The following is a 21,203-nucleotide window of genomic DNA, read 5'->3' as shown; positions in this document are numbered from 1 at the left end:
GTTTGCCTCATCTAACCACGTGATCTAGTTTAATGATGGTCGATTCGAAAGGTTAAGTGCCGGGTTACGTAATTCTACGCACACGTTCGTCTTACTTTATTGTTTCGTTTAGTGGATTACTGAATCTGCACTATTTTGCGAAAGAATTTAAAGATGGCTGCCTGGTTTGACTTCAGCTGAACTGAATGATATACATGTACCATGGGTCGGTTTGGAATCGGTTTCATTGGTGTAGCGTGTGACTGTGATGTTGATGGGTAAAACTAGACAAGGACATTTTTGGTAAAATATCAATATTATACATTACCCCCCCCCCTCCTCCATCATCCTCCATTGATTCTGTTCTGTCATTGATTTGGCGTCGACTTAAGTGAATTGTGACAAATTTAGTAAACAAAAAACGTTGATTAAAATTGTGATCTTGAAAATTACTATACAATGACTTAACATAAAAGAAATTGTAAAGTTTTAGGTGGTTTGAGCTCCCCCCCCCCCCACATCACCCTCGCCGATCCACCCCCACCCCATCCTCAACCGTTCAATAGAGTTAATAGGGAAGCTGAAACCACACCAATTTGGAACACTGATCGATTGCAGACTTGCATCCATTATATAAACGGAAGCATGAAAGAGGCTCATATACCCTTAAAAAGTGTCTGAAAAAACCTGGATGAAAGTATTAATTATTGGAAGTAAAAGGAAAAAAAAGGCAAAGACATCAAATTTTGCTGAGTGAGAGGGTAGTTAAGTTCGGCACGCATGCGATGGCCCATAAACCACTAAGTAATGACTGTCGCTCCCATTCCACGCAAAGCTTCGTCTTGGGATATTATCGGGGACTTATCCGTCTAATCTTGCGTTTTGATAATTTGGGGGAAGAAATTGTTCTTGACAATTTTCAAGTTGACAAATTAAAAGATTGACAAGCAAGCACATGCTTCTGACATGTTAATGGAAATCACATCAACTCCATAATTCCAAACACATTTGATTAATTGGTGCGTGCAAGGATACACGCATACTGATGTGAAGAGCAAGATTATGGCGGCACCATTCCTTTTTGTTTTCCTGATATTTTCACAAAATAGTTTTGTTATATTTGTCGTGCATAACCCTTTCATTCTGTATGGAACCAGCTAATCGATATACAGGGTATTTCTAAAAATAAAGGTTACCGAAGTTCAAAGGTCAGCTATATCAAAGTACAAAATATATTATTGTGATTACATAACTAAGTAACTAATCAACTTTAATTTGACACATTCCTTGCGTCACAATTGTCACGGGCCATAAAGTTATGATCTATCGAAGGCAAAAGGTACAAAACCCACCTTTTCCAAGTTTTGGGTTTTAATGTAGGCGTACATGCACGAAACCCACCTTGTTGTAAGGTCTTTGTTTCATCAGTTTTCCCTTACAAATTTCCGTGAAATGCTATCCCCTCTGTTAACTTATTGTGGGTTACTGGCATTTGCATATTAACTGCCTATCTTCAATCTCTGTTGAACACGTCACGTCGTTTACCCCTAACTTTTGCACCAACACTCTCAACATTTTCACAATACCTCACAGTCGATGGTGTATGTCTTGCATTGCTCTTCTAACCATTGCGGGATTGTGACGAAGAACATTTATCTAATGCTAAACATGTACCTGCAAGTCAACAAGGGTGTGCTGAACGAAAATTGAAACTAGACACCAGTTTTGTAACATTTACTCGCAAAAAAAGTTTTAAGAAGGGTCACTTTTCACCGAAATTTGCCGGGAAAATTTCTGATGAAACCAAAACATGTGTTTCGTGCAAGTTCTGTCAAAATCTGTCAAGGAAAACATGAGGTCATCAAAATGCTGTTGGGGCTCTGTTCTGCCCCCAACCACGGTACGCTAGTGGTCATGATTCTTCACTCATCAGATTGCCGAATGCAAAATTTTGGTTATGTAGTCTTATGATTACAGAATCATATATTTTTTTAGTTCCTCTCCACAATATTCATTACCCATTTTGTTACAGGGGGCAAGATGGGGTACAATTTTCCTTTCAAACATTCCCTTTTTCTTAATATAAATTCAGATCAAATTAAGGGTATCGTTTCTCAATACATTTTTTTAATGTTTATTAAAATATACATACAAAGACTATTGTTACACTACTTGCCAATTGACAGATCGATCACTAATTTTCTCAATAAATTGTTGACTTATTATCAACAGGTATATAATATCGAGACTATCGCTGTAGCACACACGCCACTTAAAAACTGTTTGACCTCCTCAGCAGACAGTCTAATTTTGAATGACTCCGTAAACTTTGAATGTTCGGCAAACTGAAGGGTCCGTATACCACTTTTTCTGAACATGACGAATATCTAGTGCTTATGCGCCAGTACTGCATAGACAGAAGTCACTCGAAGAAAGAACTGGACCGGGAAATAGAAATGTACTTCCTGTAACATTTTGAAAATGTTAAGTAATTGGGGGAGACATTTTAAAAGAAATAAGAGGGAGAGGTGTAGACTGCGGAGAATATCAATGACGGAAAGAATGAGAGAGCAGTGTAGAGTGAAAAACAAGAGAAACGAAGGAAAGAACAAAGTAGAGATGGGCATAGAAAGAGAGAGGGAGGAGCAAACAGAATAAAGGGAGGTGAGAAAATTAGCTCCTACTAATGATGTAGTCGCTCTAACTCAGAAAAGGCCATCAGAAGATTAATACTAGTCATGATCATAATGATGGGCAGACTTCAACTCGGGAATTGATTATTGTATTGACATGGTAACATGACATTTGTTGAAGGGGACATTTGTAGCAACAAAAGAATAATATAAAGAGAGAGATAGACAGACAGACAGACAAATAGAGACAGACCTACAGACAAATAGACAGACGAAGGGGAAATTATTAGTTAAAGCTACTTTGTATGATGTAGTCACCCCAACAGTCAGAAAGAGAAGACAGGCGATTGAAAATATTATCATGATCAGGGGCGGCGAACCTGGGGCACAGTGCCCCCATACTTTTTGAAGCACTGACGAGTACCCGTTTTAGGTGTTACCAAGTGCCCTTTCGCGTATAGGCCTAATAAGTGCCATTTTCCCCCGAAAAAAATCCCCTCACGGACATGTTCTGTGCCCTTTTCACCTGAGAAAGACCCGTTTTATGTGTTAGCAAGTGCCATATCTCGTATCAGTGGCAAATTTTAACGAAGAGGTCCCCCTCACGAACGTGTTCTGTGCCCCTTTCACCAGACAGGTTTGAAGAAGACCTGTTTCATGTCTGAGGAAGCTCTCCCTTGCCTTCTTGCAAGTGCCCTTTCTCGAATCAGTGCCCCTTTTTACCCAAGAAATGTGCCCCTCACGAACATGTCCTGTGCTCCTTTCACATTAGAAGGATCCGTTTTATGCCGTTAGCAAGCGCCCTTTTTGCCACCTTTTAAGTGCCCTTCCTCGTATCAGTGACCCCTTTTACCAAAGAAAAGTGCCCCCACGAACGTGTTCTGTGTCCCTTTCACCTGAACCATTTGTGCTCCCCACCCAACTTTCAAATTCGCTCCACTGCCCTGATCATGATTATGACGATGATGGCTAGACAGTCTCCAGCTCAGAAATTATTGTATTGACATGGTAACATGATATTCGTTATCATGAGACAAAAAGCAAGAACATGTCGTATAACCAAAAGAATTTCAGTCAGGTAATCGAAGTATAGAGCCCTCACCATCGTTCCCCGAAGGCTCTTCCCCCATGCCCCTCTCGTTGTCTCGTTCGTCTCTTGGTATCTGGCATCTTTTGATTATCCTCGCAGCTAGTTCTCTGGAGATGCGATCAAAATGGACATGAAATATCAAATGTAAAATGATACGAATGCCATCTGATAGTAAGAGTATAACTCCTCGTCGTGTCGGTGGATAATGTTTACTATTACCCGGAGGTAAAGAATGCAATATGACAGTTACGAAATTTCTCGGTATTCTTTCAATCGAAGAAGATCAAATTCGTCTTGGCATTGGTGTCGACATCTCTTTGGCTCTCAGGGAAAGTTCCTTAGCTCTTATTGGTTGCCATTAGTAATGATCAAGGGATGTGAAGGACGGTCGGAAAGAGGTGAGGGCGAACGACCTCTTCAGTGATGGGGGTGATCATGACGTATCTTATTTCATTTCTTCGATAAATATGATTTATAAAGGGACTGCAAGGGGAAAACTTGTGCAACGATACAGGCGAAGTCCAGACATTACGCTTTCTCTCAATTATACATAACGCGGTGTTTTCTTATCGTTTCTTTAAAAACACCTCCAAACGCACTCACTATTTTGCTGTAAATGTTATTATTATTCATTTTGCTTAATAGTATATAAACTATGCGTGGTATTGTTATTAATCTTAAAATCTTATATCATCTAGTGGGAAGAACGGTATGTACTTTACAGAAAATATAAAACGTCGCGTGCTCTTTAATTATATGCATATTCATGTCCAGACATGTGACAGTGATTGTATTACATTGTCACATGTCTGTACATGACCCTTGGAAACAGTGTCATTTGCTTTTATGCTATCCAGAAAGGACGTAATTTGGTTTTCAAAGCAATCACAATCATCTCATCATCTCATCATTGCACAGATGAGATCTTGTCATCTCCCAGAGCGTGAGGTTTAATATATTTTTGAAATACGTATTCCACCTGCAGCACTTATTAACATCGTGGTCCCTGGGTATTCGGAGAAAAGAACTGAACATGAGCTCGACAGGTTCATTTCATTGAGTCACAGCGCAACGATTACCAGAATTGATATGTTTGTTTTGGGCGCGACACTTGTAGCTCCCCTGACATGAATGTGTCTGATCTGTCGAGGCGATTCGAGTTATTTTATTTTGATTCCACGTTTGAGTTGTTGGAAGGTTAATCAAGTTCGGTCTCACTTTCAGGGTCAACCCTTGGTCACACGGCTAAAGGACAGGGACATGATCATTGGGGAAGATTGTTGTCAATCTGTTGTGATGGGTTCGTCAAAACACGCACCCGAGTCGAAAAACGACCCGCAGTCCCGTCCAGCCCATGGCATCTCGACGTCTTTTCGAGAAAGTATGGGTGCGTATAGGTTATTGTTTTCTCGTTCGTCACTACTTTCAGGGATGCAAAATTGCTTTAACATCTGAATTCAAAATATTTGTCTCTTAATATTGCTCTTTGTCACTTTATCTCTGAATAACTCAAGTGTCCTTGTGGCGTGAGTGCACCATAACACGCCAAATATGAATGCGACATTACAATCATTATTTCATTGCTTGATTTTCTTTTAAATCTTCTTGACTTTGTTTCACAATTTTAGCACTGTTGAGAAAACGATTCAAAGACTTTGAGGCTAAAAAGAATGATTAAAATTCTTAGGATGAGAAATATGATGTGAAAATGACGCACTAAACTATCACAGATTAAAAAAAAAATAATGTGATTATTGAAGAAAACATATATACCGAGTTGCCATGAATTATTTTAAAGCAAAGATCGATAGGAAATTTTCGAGCAGCAAGCGTCGACAGATGACCCAAATTTAAGATTATCTTAGACTAGCTTCTTCTTTCTTTCCTTCTTTTATTTTTCCCTCCAGGGACTCATGCCAATCACAAGACGAACCCTCAGAAGGATGACTGAAACCACATTTTCCTCTTACTAAATCGGAATCCATAAATGAATACTGATTTTTTCCCTGTTCATTATTTTTCGTCAATATTCCATCCATATAATTTATTTCCATTGAACTGATCACCTCGTATAGCCACCTTGCGATCAGTGACCTTCTGCTTGTTTTCCCGCCAGGATAACGATTCTACTATCTACTGTCTCGAGTTATCTTCCTTTCAGAGCCAATCGCTTCTCCGCTTTGTTTCCCTCTTTATTATTGTTAACTTGGTCCCTCGCGCCGTCTCCATCCATATCGATATCACTTAAAGATAGCATATCACTTGTGAGTGAGCAATATCAACAACTTCTGATGACGAAAGTCTTCTGATCGATCACATTAAGTATCGCTTTGTATCATTATTAGTGCCGTTGCCGAGTGGTCTTAGGCTCCTGGATATACATGGAAAGTCCCGGGTTCGATTCCCGGCTGCAGCACCTATGCCCTGAGCAAGGCATTTAATCTACAATGCTCTTTTATCCTACTTTCAAATAAATGGAAATGCTATATGCATAATTGGTAACTACGTGTGAATCAGGGGAGGTCCTCGTGATCAGTATGTGACGTTAAAACTGATCGGCATGGATATTTCTCTCCGACCGATCAGTTGGCGTTATAATTATTTTTAATGACATAAGAGAGTATTCACACTGAGACATACGGAGGATTACAGAAAAGAGAAAATGTATTGTTAAACGCCCTTCATGACAAAGTACATCCTAGAAGTCTTTGTCAAACTAAAAAACAACCATTATAGTTCTTGACTCGAGACAAACGACATTATTTGCCATTTTTCGTCAGCTCCGAAACTTAGGACGAAACAGTTGTTCTGGTTCACCATTTTTCGACAAAAACCTTCCAGCTGTTCTTTGTCATTTGACGAGCATTTTCAGTCAATTTAATTTATGTTCTGGAATCGTCGGCACGTCGTGGAGCAAAATTCCCTATTATTGTCACAACGCCGAAACCGACTACGAACCGATCGATAGTATATGTCGTAGGAAATAGTGCAGTAGCTTTGTTCGGTCTAGATTCGGTATCGTTGCATTAGATAAGCTTAAAGTCATATGCAAGTGGTGGAGTTACTTTACTTCATTCAGTGTTGTTGTTGATGTTGTCGATTTTTTAATAATTTTTGTAGGGTAGTAACAGGGGTCCTGATTAGAGGGAAAGAGGCTGATACACCAAACAATAATTGGTACAAGGTCCTGTTTAAGATGATCGTACGTCATCACGACGTCATCTCTAACATGTCTAATGTAGGTCTTCAAGTTTAAAAAGCAAGAGGTGTTCAGGAAGACAATATCACATTAACTCTGTTAATATTTGAAAATATATACGGGATCAGTCGAGAAGTGGGTATCCTGTAGTAAGCCGATGTGTCATTTAAGAAAAAAAATCAGTTGGAAATCCATCTTTATTCCGCATCTCAGAATATCGATATCTTAGGCGTAAATCCTTTTTTTACAGATTCTTTTCACTGATTGATGTATCATAAAATTAAATTAAATCAAATCAGAATATGCAAAATAATAATATTTATATTCTGTCGCTTACAACTACTGTCCGAATGTACATTCTGTCTTTAAGTATTGCGCTCGTTAATGAAGTCAGAAAAGATTACTGCCAGGGAGGCAACCGATTGGGTGTTTTGAAGGAAGGAATGGCAGATAGGCAGTTGAGAAAGTGCGAAAAGGAGGGATGGAGATTGGTGGAAGAGTGAGTGAGAAAGAGAGGAGAGAGGGGCTAACAAATGGGAGAGAAAGAAAAATGAAGCCTTTAATGAAGGGGGATAATATTACATTAAGTATCATAATTCACACATATACGTAATTTCGTATCATTGTGTCTATAAAAATGTATACATATCTTTTGAACCATGAACCATGGAAATATGTTAATTTATTAAACTTATCGGCCTATCAGTCATGAGATTATAATGACTGGATTGCCGGCATGAAACTTCGTTAGTCTTTGATGCATTAAGACCAAAACTTCATCAACATGTTGTTATCTTTTTTTTCTGATTTTGATAAAACCTAAGCCGATTTCAGGGTAAATATAGCGCTTTGGAATCATAACATAAGAAGTGGTATACAGCGCGTTAAAAATAATGGAGCATAATAGCAGAGCAGCTTAAATTCCCGCCATCTACTTCCGTTTACTTCACCTGGGTTGAGAGCACTATATGGATAAATCTATTGCTGAAGGTATAATTGATCCACGGAGTAGGATTTGAACCAATGACACTCTTATTAAGAGTTGGGAGTCATAAACCATCTACGCATCCGTCCTTTTAAAGTTTTCATGGGCATGTATGATGTATGAATGGAGACAGGGAGGGTCAATGCAGATGGAAGTATACATTACAAAAACAACAAACAAAATGTCAAATAGATACAAGTAGGGCCTATATTACCAAGTGCGAACTCTCAATGACTAGAGGTCAATACTGAAGTTACTGTACAGCAAACATCGTAACGTAGTGTTAAGAATCTAAATGAGTTCATTGTTTATATAGATATTTGATAGTTTTTTAACAAAACTACAAGCGGATGCAAAGTCACCTTTTCATGAGTTACAAATGTTGTAACCAACCTCTCGGAAATCTTTAGGACACAAGTAAATAATCATCGAAACTTAATAAAAAAAAAAAACGAAGGAAGGAATGAAAGAATGTTTGGATAAATTGATAAATCATTATCTATAAAAAATAGATTAAAAAATCGATAAAACATTGCGTGTAAACATACGCACACACCCTCACCCACATTTACATACACACACGCATATACCCAGATAAAGAGGAATCATCAATAGAAATAATTGTATGAATTAAACAATAGATAAAAGAGATAAAAATGAATAATTATACAAATATGTTTTGCAAATAAGTGAAATGTAAATGAACAAATAAATGATGAAATATGATATATAGTTTATCATATTGTTAAATACATGAAAAGGAAGAGGCTGTTAATGAAAAAATGTACGAATCATCTTCTCTTCTGAACATCGGTTTGTATGGAATGAGATATCTCTTTAGTGAGGGATAAAAAAAAAATCATATCTAGAGCGGGTTCATATGAAACTCTATCATACATTTGAAATTATCTACTGTGATTCATGCGTATGAGATGATTAGAATTCTCTAACAACAGAATCCTTCAAACACCGGAATTAAATATAAGGAGAAAGAAAATTCATTCTCGAGTGGGAAGCAGATCCAAATATCACTTGAAATTGGACACGATATTGAACCTCCGAACCTTTTGTTTTATGAGGAGAAAAAAAGTCCAGTTTTCTGGCGAGGTTTATCATGATTTTTTATGGATTATTTGCATTGGCGGATAATGTACATGAAGTAGTATACTACAAATGCAATCAACGGAGGAAAATTTGATTATATACTTTTTCATTGATGAAAGAAATGGAACAAGATTATGTATTTCATACGAAGGATTTTGTAGAAAATTCAATAAAAGAAGTTTGTGATGATTCAGAATAGTGAATCGGCTAAAATGAGGGTTTCATATTACAGGTTCAAAATTAATAAGATATATTTTCATCTATACAATAACAACTTTATGACCATTATCAAGAATACTTTTTTAGAATTTCACTGACTCTACATGCAGTCTTTAAAGGAAACATGCTGAAACAAAAGTATTACTTTTGGTATGGGGTACTTCGTTTCTATAACTCATTCCATGCTTTTTTCTTTTTTTTGGTCTTGGTGGCGGATTCCAGTGGATATTCTTGCCCCTCCGCCTCTTTTACTAAAAAAAAGAAAAAAATGCATCATTTATAGAAGCCATGAATATTTTAATCGGAAATCACCCCCTCCCTAGTCTAACATGAGATTTTTGTTAGTTTTACTTGTCAGGGAATGTGTTTGTATTTAACTTCAATAACTGATGCCTTGTGGTTCTAAAAAAAAAAAACTATGGAGAAGTTGAAATTCGGTAAAGTATATACAGGATCGACACTCAATTGTTTTCGATGGTTCTTTATTCTTATCACTATAAACTATTTGGGGAATTTTGCGAAACCCTCTTGACAATCCCATGTAGCGGAATGGGTAAAGAACCACTCAGAGTGTGTGGAACGGTTTCACCTGATCGCACTGCCTAAAAGTAAGAAATGCATATTGTATTGCAAATATGACGTTCAACCAGACGATTGACGGTGTTAGGTCGTTTCCATGAGACTTGTTAACCAAAAGTAATTCCTTGTCAAACGAATGAAGTGTATCAAGTCGTTTTCGAACCCTTGCCGCTGGCCTGCATGACCGATCTAACCATGCTAATGGAGTCATTACGTATCAGTCAATACTGAGGTGCCTTATTTGACAGACACCAAACTGGGTGTGGTTCTTCTCACTCCTATAAATAGCCTATGACATTGGTCTTGAAGATTGCGGATTCGCAGAGGGGTGACATAATGAACAGTGTTACACAAAAGGCACAAAAGGCATTTTGTCAGGGGCAGAGAATGGACTAACTTGTATACAATAATGGCCCCATTCCACTCCCTTCATTCCTTCTCTTCCTCTCTCTTGCTAAAACCCTATCTATTTTTATTTATCTTCCTCATTATGTTCGCCCCCCCCTCTCTCTCTCTATCTCCCTCGCTCTTTGGCTAATATCTCCCTCGCAACCTCCCCGTTCTTCTTTTTAATGACCCCGTCCCTACTTTCTGATGCCCAATTCAATATTTATTTTGTAACCCTCCTGTGCAAGGGCACGTTAACAAAGTTCTCCTTTGATTACTTCAATGTTTTTCATTACAGACAAGATACATCATATTCGACGAGACAGACCTATATACGTTGCATTTGTTTGAAACGTGTTCAAATAAAAAAGGACATGATCAAACATTTGAACACATCAATAATCCATCATTATCTTAGGAGCAATCAGATCTGTCTGTTGTTTCAAGACGAGCAGTCGAAATCTAGAAATTAACTGACCAAATCCAATTCATGTCAGAGCGTCAGTACTCAATCTCCCTCTCTGTATTTCTCCCTTCTTTCTTCACACCCCTCTCTCCCACTCTCTTACATCATGGACCTACTATGCTTACACACACCCAAACCATGCACACACACACATACCCACTCACCAACTCTCTCCCTCTCTCTTCTATTTCTTACTTCTTTCTCTCTCACATGCACACACACCTTCACGCACCCACCCACATCCACATACACTTTTTTCAAGAAGGCCTACACTCAAAGATATACATACATAATCCCCCTCCCACTCTCTCTCTCTCTTTCTCTTTTTCACTCTTTCTTGGTTGTACAGTGTTTGTTTAGGAGGTTTGTCTCGAAAGATAACGATCAGAATGACGGGATTTTGAATAATGCTTGAGTGACACAAACAACCATCTAACATATTTTTTCCTGTGATAGACACGAAGACATTCTATAAAGGATCGACTACCAAGCAGAACCAACGTCCTGCATACCAGTCAAGAGGGCAAATAAAAGAAGTTTACAAATTTCTGCCAGACCGATATCCTTACGAAGTTACAAGACCGAGTGGTATTTATAAATGGGTAATCCTAAGGCATTCTCAAAAAACAGAGTGATCCATCTATAACAGGCTCTAGAAAACATCCTAAAAGCTCACCGAGTATACATCTAGATAAATATAGCAAGCATCGTGGAGGAATGGAATGACTCTAATGAAGACAAGTGTCCAATTCGTCCCTGCCATTCAATAAACATGATAAAAAGCCGCAGAAATCAGATGGTTTGTTTGCTAATAACCACGTCTGTCCAAGTCACAGCCGTATAATGATAAATGGGCTACTGGTATTGGTGTCACTGTACGATACACGGGGGTGTCGCCCCCCCCCCCATCCCTCCGATAAATAGGGTGAAAAGGTGTATGAGTGTATAGTGAGGAATTGAAAAAAAAAGATATATCGTGAAAACCAACTCCCATATCCTCAAATGCATCTTTCATTCACTATCCTTCACGAAAATGAATTACCCCCCCCCCTCGTGCTTACCCGTGCCTGTTCAGATCATATCGTTCTTTCGCTCCGTCTGTACCTCTATGAAACATTTTGATATAAATTTTCTACCATTTATCATAACTGCATTGTATTAGTCTATAGCTCTCGAACGTTATGGTATTTGAATGACATGATAATACAGGCCTATATTTGTGATTTTTTTGTATTTCCCTTAATTTTCTTTAATTTCGTGTATCAGTTTTTCTTTATATTTAAGATAACTTTAAACACGTCTTAATAGCCTAAAAGGAATATCATCCATCCATCCATCTTGTACAAGTGTACTTAAAAAAATCTGCAAACAATTGTATTCAGGGGTAATGATTTAAAAAATACAGTTAAATGCACAAGTAAATGAATATATCAAGAAATGATAAATAAATAAATGAATATATTCATGACATAAATACCTAAACAAAATAAATTTAAGAAACTAAATTCATAGATAGAGAAGTGATGCAAACATTATAGGTCTACAATGTGTGAATCGTTTTAAGTGCAAATCTCTGCAAATAATCATAGTGTTAAAATTTGTTGAACTTGTAATATAAGCCTATCGTGTGGGTCTTCCTCTACTAATGTTTCTTTTTCATTTGGCTCGATATCAATATCTATTATTCATTATATACTATTTTGGTAGAACAAGTGTAATCCGAAGCTGTCTCGAAAAGTGTGGCTTATGTGTATTTCCACGCATTAACATTCAGGTTAACGAGGCAGCATATGGTGACAGCCTATAGTAATCACTGCAGATCATGTAATGGATGAATGATTGTCCTCGTATACAGTCATGATGTGAGGATTGATTCGAAGAGAGAGAGAGAGACTGAATCGTGGAAGAAACTAAGATGGGAAATGGATCAAGGATGTTAAACGAGAAGGCTAATTTGAAATTCAAATATCATTAGACATAATGTTAGAAATATGTTGCAGCAGGCATATAACAGAGCACTGGCGATTGTTTAGATTAGAATAAGTATATAGCAGAGGCGACGCGACAGGGCCGCCGTAGGAGGGAGATCATTCTCTATGATTTTCGAAAAGATGGTAGAAAATCCAGGGGTAATATGAACACAATGAATGGAGATGATAGAAGTACAGATATAAAAGAAGAAGAAGAAAACAAAAGGAATTTGCGGACATAATACTTCACTTCATCTAAATGGACCTATACCGTTTGAAATAATGTCCGAATCCACATTATCAATGACCTTTCACCTCTTTTCTTTAGTAATCACTTTTATAATTACATTAAAGAGACAATCCATTGAAGGTCTTTTCAGCGATGTTTACGGACATTTCGATAATAGCCAATCAGGGCCAAGAGTTTCCGTAGCTTACAACAGTTTCAACGTATGATCGCCGATAAATCGCACCATGAAACAGTCCCTCGCTAACTTCAGTAGATATGAACCCATTATAAGTGTGTTTCGTAGATTTGTCATTACGTCATGATGCAAAAGCTTTTCAAAGTGACCGTTTCTTTTCTTAACGGAATCTCCTATTCGAACCCACATTCCAAGGACTCAACCCATCTGCACTAATATTCCACGAGGCTTGTATTCAAGTTTTTAAATAAATGTAGGCTTATTTTTTAGTCTGTTAAAAGTCAGTTTTGAAGCAGTTAGTCTTAGTTATCTAAATGTTTATTTGGCATGTATATATGGTGGGTCATCCCCCCTCTCTCACAAACACACACACACACACACACTCCCTTACACACACTCTATATGTACCTATCTCTCTCTCACACACACACACACACACACCTAAACACATACCCTCTCTATCTACATATTTCTCTCACAAACATACCCATCTTCCTCTCTATCTCACTTTCCTGCATGCATTAAAAAATTGAAACTAAAGTAAAACCAGGTAACATAAGTAGGCCTAACAGTTCACTTATCAAAGTCAAGTTAGAAAGCGTGCATATCTGCTATTCCTCGAACCGTCTCACATTCTAGACACTCACCATCATGACCATGATCGTGTTTTCACATGCTCTAAGTTTAACCACATTTCCATCTAAATTTCCTGGGCCGCAGATTATGGCTACGAGTCATTGCCCCCTTATAATATGAAACGTGTTTTTAAAAAATACGGTAGACTTGTCATGGTATGTTCTGGCGAAGGTTTCGCATTTAAAATAGCACTAATTTTTAATTCAAAGTTTACCATCATTCTTAATGTATTCATCCCTTCACTTGTGGCTCATCTCAGGGTGACCAGACGTCTCGGATTTCAAGGGACAGTCCCGTATTTCAGCAATATGTCCCGCGACCCTTCCCGGTGTGCTGTTTTGTCTCATATTCCACGATTTCGAACACATTTATGAGAGAATATTCAAGCATTATCTTTTTCAAAAAAATATGAACAGTAGCAAAATGGGTAGAGGTGAAATATGAAATCGTTTTTAAGAGTATATAAAATCTATCACAAAATGTTTGCTCGCTCGATTCGCTTGCTCGAATTCTATTTTTTTAATGATTTGTCAAATCTGGTCACCCTTGCTCATCTATCCAGTCTCTGACTTATTTTCGGTTAATCGATTAGATTAATCGTCTACTGGGCTATTTACCCCGCTGACATTTTTAGTTTGACATATGGCACAGCTCATTATAAAAGATAACGGGCATTCAAATAAACATGTTTGTTCATTAGTGAAAGCAATGTTACAGGTTTAATTTGTACCATCGATTAGGATGGACATTAATGTTACGACCCGAGGAGCTGTTATTTATTTTCAATTGCATGCAAAGAGAGAGAGAGAGAGATAGAGGGGTGGGGGAGAAGAAAGAAACCCTTGAGATGTTTTGATTTCGTTATCTAAATCAAACACTGGACAAAGTGTCGATAATGGGTTAGTGACGTATGTTCTTAAGAAGGGGCCTGGATAAATTGACCAGTTACGTATATTCGATTCTCTTTCCATTTTCCATGTATGAACGGTTCCCCTTCCTCTCTATCACGGTCTCTCTCCCCCCTCTGTTATATCATATTCTCAGCCTCTCTCTCTCTCTCTTCCCCTCCCCTTTCTTTCTCTTATACCCGCCTCTCAACTTCTCTACATCTTTCATTCCCACCCCTCCCTCTTCCACTTCTGCGCTCTCGTTCCTTTTACATATAGGCCTACAAAGAAAGAAAAAACATCCCCTTTCACTCTCTCGCTCAGAGATGATCGAAAGAAAGCAATCATGGAAACGTTATCCTTTTTATTTGAATTGAAGTTTGGCTCCAAACTTGCAAAGATAGTACATACGATTGCAGGGATGTAAAGAATAATGTAATGATATTTTTTACATTACAAAAACTCGTAGAACCCTAAAGCTGTCCAAGCGTAATCTGGAACTAAAAGCTTAGCCAATAATTAAATGGTATTTGTTTACTACTGGACTGGTCATATTTAGATCTTCATATTATGTGTCAATCATAAATATGCCTTAAAACTAATCTCGAAGTTTTGTCCTTCAGGTCCCTGTTTCATTTTGGCTGCGTTTATGCGACCTCAAGCCAGAATCATTCAAATCATGATTCAAAACACAAACATGAATCACAATACCACAGAATCATCGTTTAGACGACCATTCTAACGCTGTTTCTCCTCGGTTTCGGGCCGAGCCAGTGCGCATCACAGTGCGCAGTTTGACCTAGGAGGTACAGGTCAACTTTTTGCGCTTGTTTCGGCTCTCGAAAAATCAGTCTTTTGCTTCCAGAATTCAGTCTATTATACCTAATTTTGTTCACTTTTATTCATCTTGTCGGTTTATCAAAAATGATGTTCGGAAGTGAATTTCAGCGTAATCTAATTTAATATTGACATTGTCAACTCAACAACAACTGAGATCATTGTCTATTCAGTTAGTTAATTTACTAGAACTTACAGTTGAAGCCATGACAAAAAAAGCTGTGGACGATGCGATGACCAACAGTCCAACACAGAACTTGAAGTTAAATGCACGTGACAAGAAATGCATGTATAACACATGCCACATATAATAGCGCATGCCTTGAGCTTGGCAAGAGTCAAACCGGAGAAGCCCGATACAGTGACATCATAGAATCATGATTCAAATTACGATTGCGTTTATACGACCTTTTTCGTTCGTGATTCTACAGAAACGTCTTTCCAAACGCCCCTTTTTCCGTGTTTCATGTTCGTGATTTGAAAGACGTTTATTTTAACTTTTGACTAAACGCAATCGTGATTCTGCAAAATCATGATTTGAATCTTGATTCAAATCGTGATTCCAGGGTAGAAAAGTAGCGCATAAACGCACCCTTTGTCCAACATCAAGCAGAAGAATGAAGGATGGTGGTGATATCTCATGTGACAAAAGCCATAATAAATCAATGAAATTCGGATGATCCTTCATTACTTGGAATCAATTTCGACATTTTTTGACGATAAGTATTTTGACCGATCCTACGTAGTCTCCATTGGCTTCCGATAAAAGCTCGCATTTTGTTTAAAGTCCTCACTCTTGTTTTTAAATGCGTTGATGGAAATGTCCATGCTTACCTCAGTGATCTTATTCAGACATATCAACCCAGTCGAAATCTTTGTTCACAATCAAAAGATCTTCTCTCTGAAATACGAGTAAAGTCCAAGACTTTTGGTGATAGAGCTTTATGGGGAAAATGGTACCAAAATTGTGGAACAACCTACCTTATAATGTAAGATCAATAACAGATTTCATCAGATTTAAATCTGTTTTAAAAACATACCTTTTTTTAAGGAGCACGTGGATTAGCCCTATACAAAAGTAAAACAATTCTTCCACGCGCATAGAGACTATTTATATGGTATTACGTGTTTCTAAGAATTAATTACTATTGTTGTTGTTATTAGAAGAAGAATAAACTGGGAGTGTCTGAAGTATGATATATCGTAGATATCCACTTATAATAACAGCAATTATTGGTGTTAATTTTTTTTCATGCGCATTCTTATACAAATAATCCTCAACTTGATGAGAATCGAATATTTCATCATTACTGTATTTTCGGTGTCAGCGGTGGGATGAGGCTGTATATCTACGCTGTTACATTTTCCATGATATCAGGTGTACATTCTACAGCATATCTACGTAGTGATGACCTGTGTTGCACATTAGGTACCCATTCAGATTGTCTTGGTAATCACATGTTTTATACCAAGAAGTTATATTAAAACAAGATACATTTAGGGCCTATAGGTTTGCAGTGTTGATCAGTATATGCTAACCATGCAGTTTCAGTTAAGAAGTATTTCAAAGAATAGCTTAAAAGCAATCGACAGAGACAATAACAAAACGATGATTACGACAGTTATGCTTCGTGTATGACTCTTGTCCGTTGGTCATACAAAAAATGGACACATTACACATTGAAACGAGACCTTATAAACAAATAAATTTATAGACGTAATGTTAACTCTCAACGAACCAGATGAATTTTATCTACATGGAATTCCTCATGTTTATGAGATTGGAGACAATGGCATGCAAGAGTTAAAAGAAAGTGCTTTTAATAATAATCTAAATAAGATGAAGACTTACCGAGGGTTTTAACCGTCTTGACCTCTGTAAACCTCCTCTTTTCACATCTACCTGGTGGATGGAATGTAAATATCGAGGTTTTTATCCGTCTTAACACTGGTTTAGTGACGTGTGCCTCTGTGGCTTTCGGATATCCTTGGAACGCAGCCTCGGCAGATGCCGCTGCTGTCGAATTCACTCTTGCTAAACACCGTGAACTGTTTTCTAACCTGTACAAGTCGGTTCTCCTTCTTGAAGGTGGACAGGAATGTACCTGGTCGTAGTGGTTACGGGTTTGGTAGATAGACTGGTTGTTACCTTTTGGTTGATTATGGTGATGATGGTCATGTAGCTGAGGTGCGGAATTTCGCCTGAACTCGGCACCTCTTCGAGACACTTGGTAAATCCGAGTGTATACTATCACCATGACGAGAAGGGGTATGAAGAACGATCCGCACGACGAGTACACGACGTACAGTTTGTCGATGTCGTACTCGCAGAGTTGCGCCGATCTATTTCGTGAATGTGGCCAGCCAATCAGGGGTGGACAGGCGATTAGAAAAGATGCTATCCAGACCAAAACGATCATGACCGCCGCTCGGCGAAATGTTTGTTTCCTAACGTAATGGAGCGGAGAAGTGATGGAGCGACAGCGGTTGATTCCTATGGTACACAGATGCAAGATTGACGCCGTGCAACAAGCGACATCGGTGAAGATAAAGAGGTCGCAAACTTGAGGCCCAAGGTCCCATCTGCCCCCTGATAGCTCTACTCGGACAGACAACGGGAGCACCAACATGGCAATTGACAAATCAGCAATCGCAAGGGAAGCGAAAAAGAAGTTCTCAAAGGTCCTCAGCTTCTTTTCTAAACACACAGCTAGGACAACAAGAGAGTTTCCCAGCATGGTCAAGGCTATCATCAAGCATAAGATGGCTCCTTCGAAGATCTGTTCGGCCGTATCCAGTGAGGTCCATTCTGATCCGGTCTCATTGTCGGAATTCACTGTGGTGATGTCAAGTGTGATGTCAGCCATGTCTGACCACAGTGCGTCGGTGTACGGCACCGCCAGGCCAGACTTATCGGTGATACCTAATAGGGTGGGCGAATCCATATCCATTATGCCCTATTAACTACGATCAAGGATGGTACGTTGACTATAAGCATACACTTACATGTAGGTAATTGCAGAAAAATCCAAACAAAGTTATTGATGAAGTAGTTTCACGAGAAGACTCAATCACTGCTCCTTCATGATCACAGTTGATTCGTCTCCAAAGATTAAGTCATATTGAGAGAGAAATGTTAATGAGGTAGGTTATCTCATCCTTCAAGGCCGATCTTTGCCAAGATTAACTTCCCTTATTAATGAACAAAAATCCAGACCAGCATGAAAATGCGACAATATGAGCTGGTCGTGGAACGATTAATCCTCCTCGCTTGGCATTGTATTAATCCGATCTCCTCTTATTTCGATAACTAAGGTTTCATTGGATACAATTTCCACTTAAATCCAGGTTTTTCGATGTTACCAGTAATATACTTCAAATCCCAGTCAACCACAGAATAATTGATCTCCAGACTATGCAATCAATCTCTATTCCATTCCTTTCCTATACGGTCAACAACAAAAATTGTGAAACCTTTTGTCACCTGAAGTGTAATAAAATGACAGATACATCAAATTAAGATAGCACTCCTAAAATGAAGATTTGACTTAGATGGACATTTTGGCGCCAGGTAGAGTGTGACAATATACAATTTCAGGACACAATTTGCCATGAAGTACTTTAGCGGACCTCGTTTCGCAAGATGAAGTTTGGATGATGTTGTTGTTGTTCTGCTGCTCCTGTTTACATACAAGTAGTATGTCATGACAGTCATGTACGTCTGGAGTGAGATTCTCACTAACGTACGTGGTTGGTCAGACATTTGGTTGGCATGGCAACTAGAAGATAGCCTCCTCCTCCTTCTCCTCCTAGTCACTTCACATCATTGATTAACATGAATGAGACGGAATACCGCAGAGCAGACGATCAGAATGGTCCGTGATTTTGTTTCATGCTCGCGTTGAAAATGCAGCAGATTGACCACGCAAGAACCTTTTCGTGTTCAGAATTTACTCAGCGCCCTCTTTTGATATCAACATTCAGCGTTGGAAAGATCAATCGTTAAAGGCTCCTTATTTCCTCGGTGATTTTTTTTTTCGTTTTAATGTTGGTTATTTGTGGTAAAGTTTTTTCAGGTGTGTAGTTTTGTGTCTGTCTCTCCTTATCGATTTTCAAATTACTTAACTCTTCGTCAAGCCCAGTTCCCGGAACCTTGGAGGGGACCAAACACAATTGTCTCTACGATTAAAACCACACCTATACCAGATTAGCGGAACACCAGCGCCTATATAATCAGTTTGTCGTCTTTGACGTCTTGTCGACACATATGCGGTCGATGTAATCATTACCATCGTCATCATCATAATCACCACCGTCATTTTTTATCATTATCATCATCATTGTCATCATTCATCATCATCATCATTGTCATCATCATCGTCATCATCATCATCAGCAGCAGCAGCAGCAGCAGCATCATCATTATCATCGTCGTCGTCATCATCATCATCATCACCGTAGTATAAAAAACCTAAACCCACCTGTCATGTCAGCAGCATTCAATGGCTTCTCGTCCTCATCCTCTTCTCCATCATCATCATGATATCATCATCATTATCATTACAACCACAAGTCCACCAACGCCACCATCATGACAATCTCAGCCAACGTCAACTTGAAGCCAAAATCGGTATTATGTTTTCACATTTATTACATTATCATTATCACTACGTCATTTATAACTATCACCTTCTTTATCATCATCATCATTATCAATGTTTTAATGATAATGATCATCATGATCATCATCATCAATATCATCATAGTCATCATCACCATCATCACCACCATCACCATCATCATCATCAACGTCGTCTATCATCAATTGTTACTGACGCCATCATCGTCTTTGCATAATAAACTTTGATGAAAGGTATGAGATTCAAGGAGATATTGAGAGTAAATTTATTGTGAGTAAATTTATCAAGTCGTGTTGGCATTCTCGGTCATTAATATTAAAATCAGGCCTCATCTACGGACGGTATCATGAAAATATCATTGTCAAGGAAACGAAACTGTAAACCTCTTTACAAACTACTCGTTGTAATGCCAGATTTTAAAACCGGTGACAATTCACCGTTCATAAGGACTATCACGGTATCAATCTTACAAGGATCTATAATGGATAATCGATTCTCACAATAATCTGCTGTGAGAATATAATGTACTTTTATGGTTACATATCCAGTCACTGATCATATAAAAATCGGTTCTTTTGGATAGCGGATCAATAGGATCCTATCAATTATGTCAATTGTCAAACAAAAGAGGGAATCTATCCGATTTCTTACATTATGAATTTGTGCCAGAGACAATGTGAGAATGCCCGAAACAATACTTATGAGTTCCTTTGATAAAAATGAATCAGATTTTATCATTTTCAAAACACACATCCAAGCTTTACACACTGATACCGAAGAGTGAGTTATGATTATTTGAACATGGATTATTTCAATGACAGAATATTGTATGAATATGTTGGTAACGTATAAGGAGAAAGAGGTGGGTTCGAGCAGATATACTGTATATTTTGTGGGAATTTATTCATTTAATTCATTTTGGTGAACAACGTTTGGACTTAAGATGGCGATATTTACCAAACATATCGGGGACAATCAATCCGATACCCTACATGTTCTCTCCTCATGGCAAAGCAACACTTGAACCTATTTCCAGACCTACTTTAATCGTCATCAGATTTGCATTATGATTTCAGAAATTTTGTGAAAATAATTTAACAAACCTAACAAAAAAATTAGCACATTAATGGCTACTCTACCCAGTTGAAATGATAATCAAGAATAATT

General features: G+C 38.1%; 1 protein-coding gene across 1 annotated transcript; it reads right to left on the bottom strand.

Moving 5' to 3' along the window:
- Window positions 1-147: 147 nt before the first annotated feature.
- On the bottom strand, window positions 148-18,347 carry LOC129283223 (5-hydroxytryptamine receptor 1A-like). The gene is made up of 2 exons (XM_054919062.2): window positions 17,249-18,347; window positions 148-263 (listed from the first exon to the last, which is right to left on the bottom strand). The coding sequence occupies exons 1-2, from the start codon at window positions 18,345-18,347 to the stop codon at window positions 148-150; spliced, it is 1,215 nt and encodes a 404-aa protein (XP_054775037.2).
- Window positions 18,348-21,203: the final 2,856 nt, after the last annotated feature.

The sequence above is a fragment of the Lytechinus pictus genome, chromosome 2 (genome assembly GCF_037042905.1).
Source record: "Lytechinus pictus isolate F3 Inbred chromosome 2, Lp3.0, whole genome shotgun sequence".
NCBI classification, from domain to species: domain Eukaryota; kingdom Metazoa; phylum Echinodermata; class Echinoidea; order Temnopleuroida; family Toxopneustidae; genus Lytechinus; species Lytechinus pictus.
This window is presented reverse-complemented; position numbering and strand designations above follow the sequence as displayed.

What these genes read in the sequence shown, in the direction of transcription:
- LOC129283223 (XM_054919062.2), bottom strand. Translation starts at nt 18,347, where the DNA reads ATGGATATGGATTCGCCCACCCTATTAGGTATCACCGATAAGTCTGGC. An exon ending in CAAGACGGTTAAAACCCTCG is followed by an intron (nt 264 to 17,248) that starts GTAAGTCTTCAT and finishes GTCCTTGTCTAG; the next exon opens with TTTTACCCATCAACATCACA.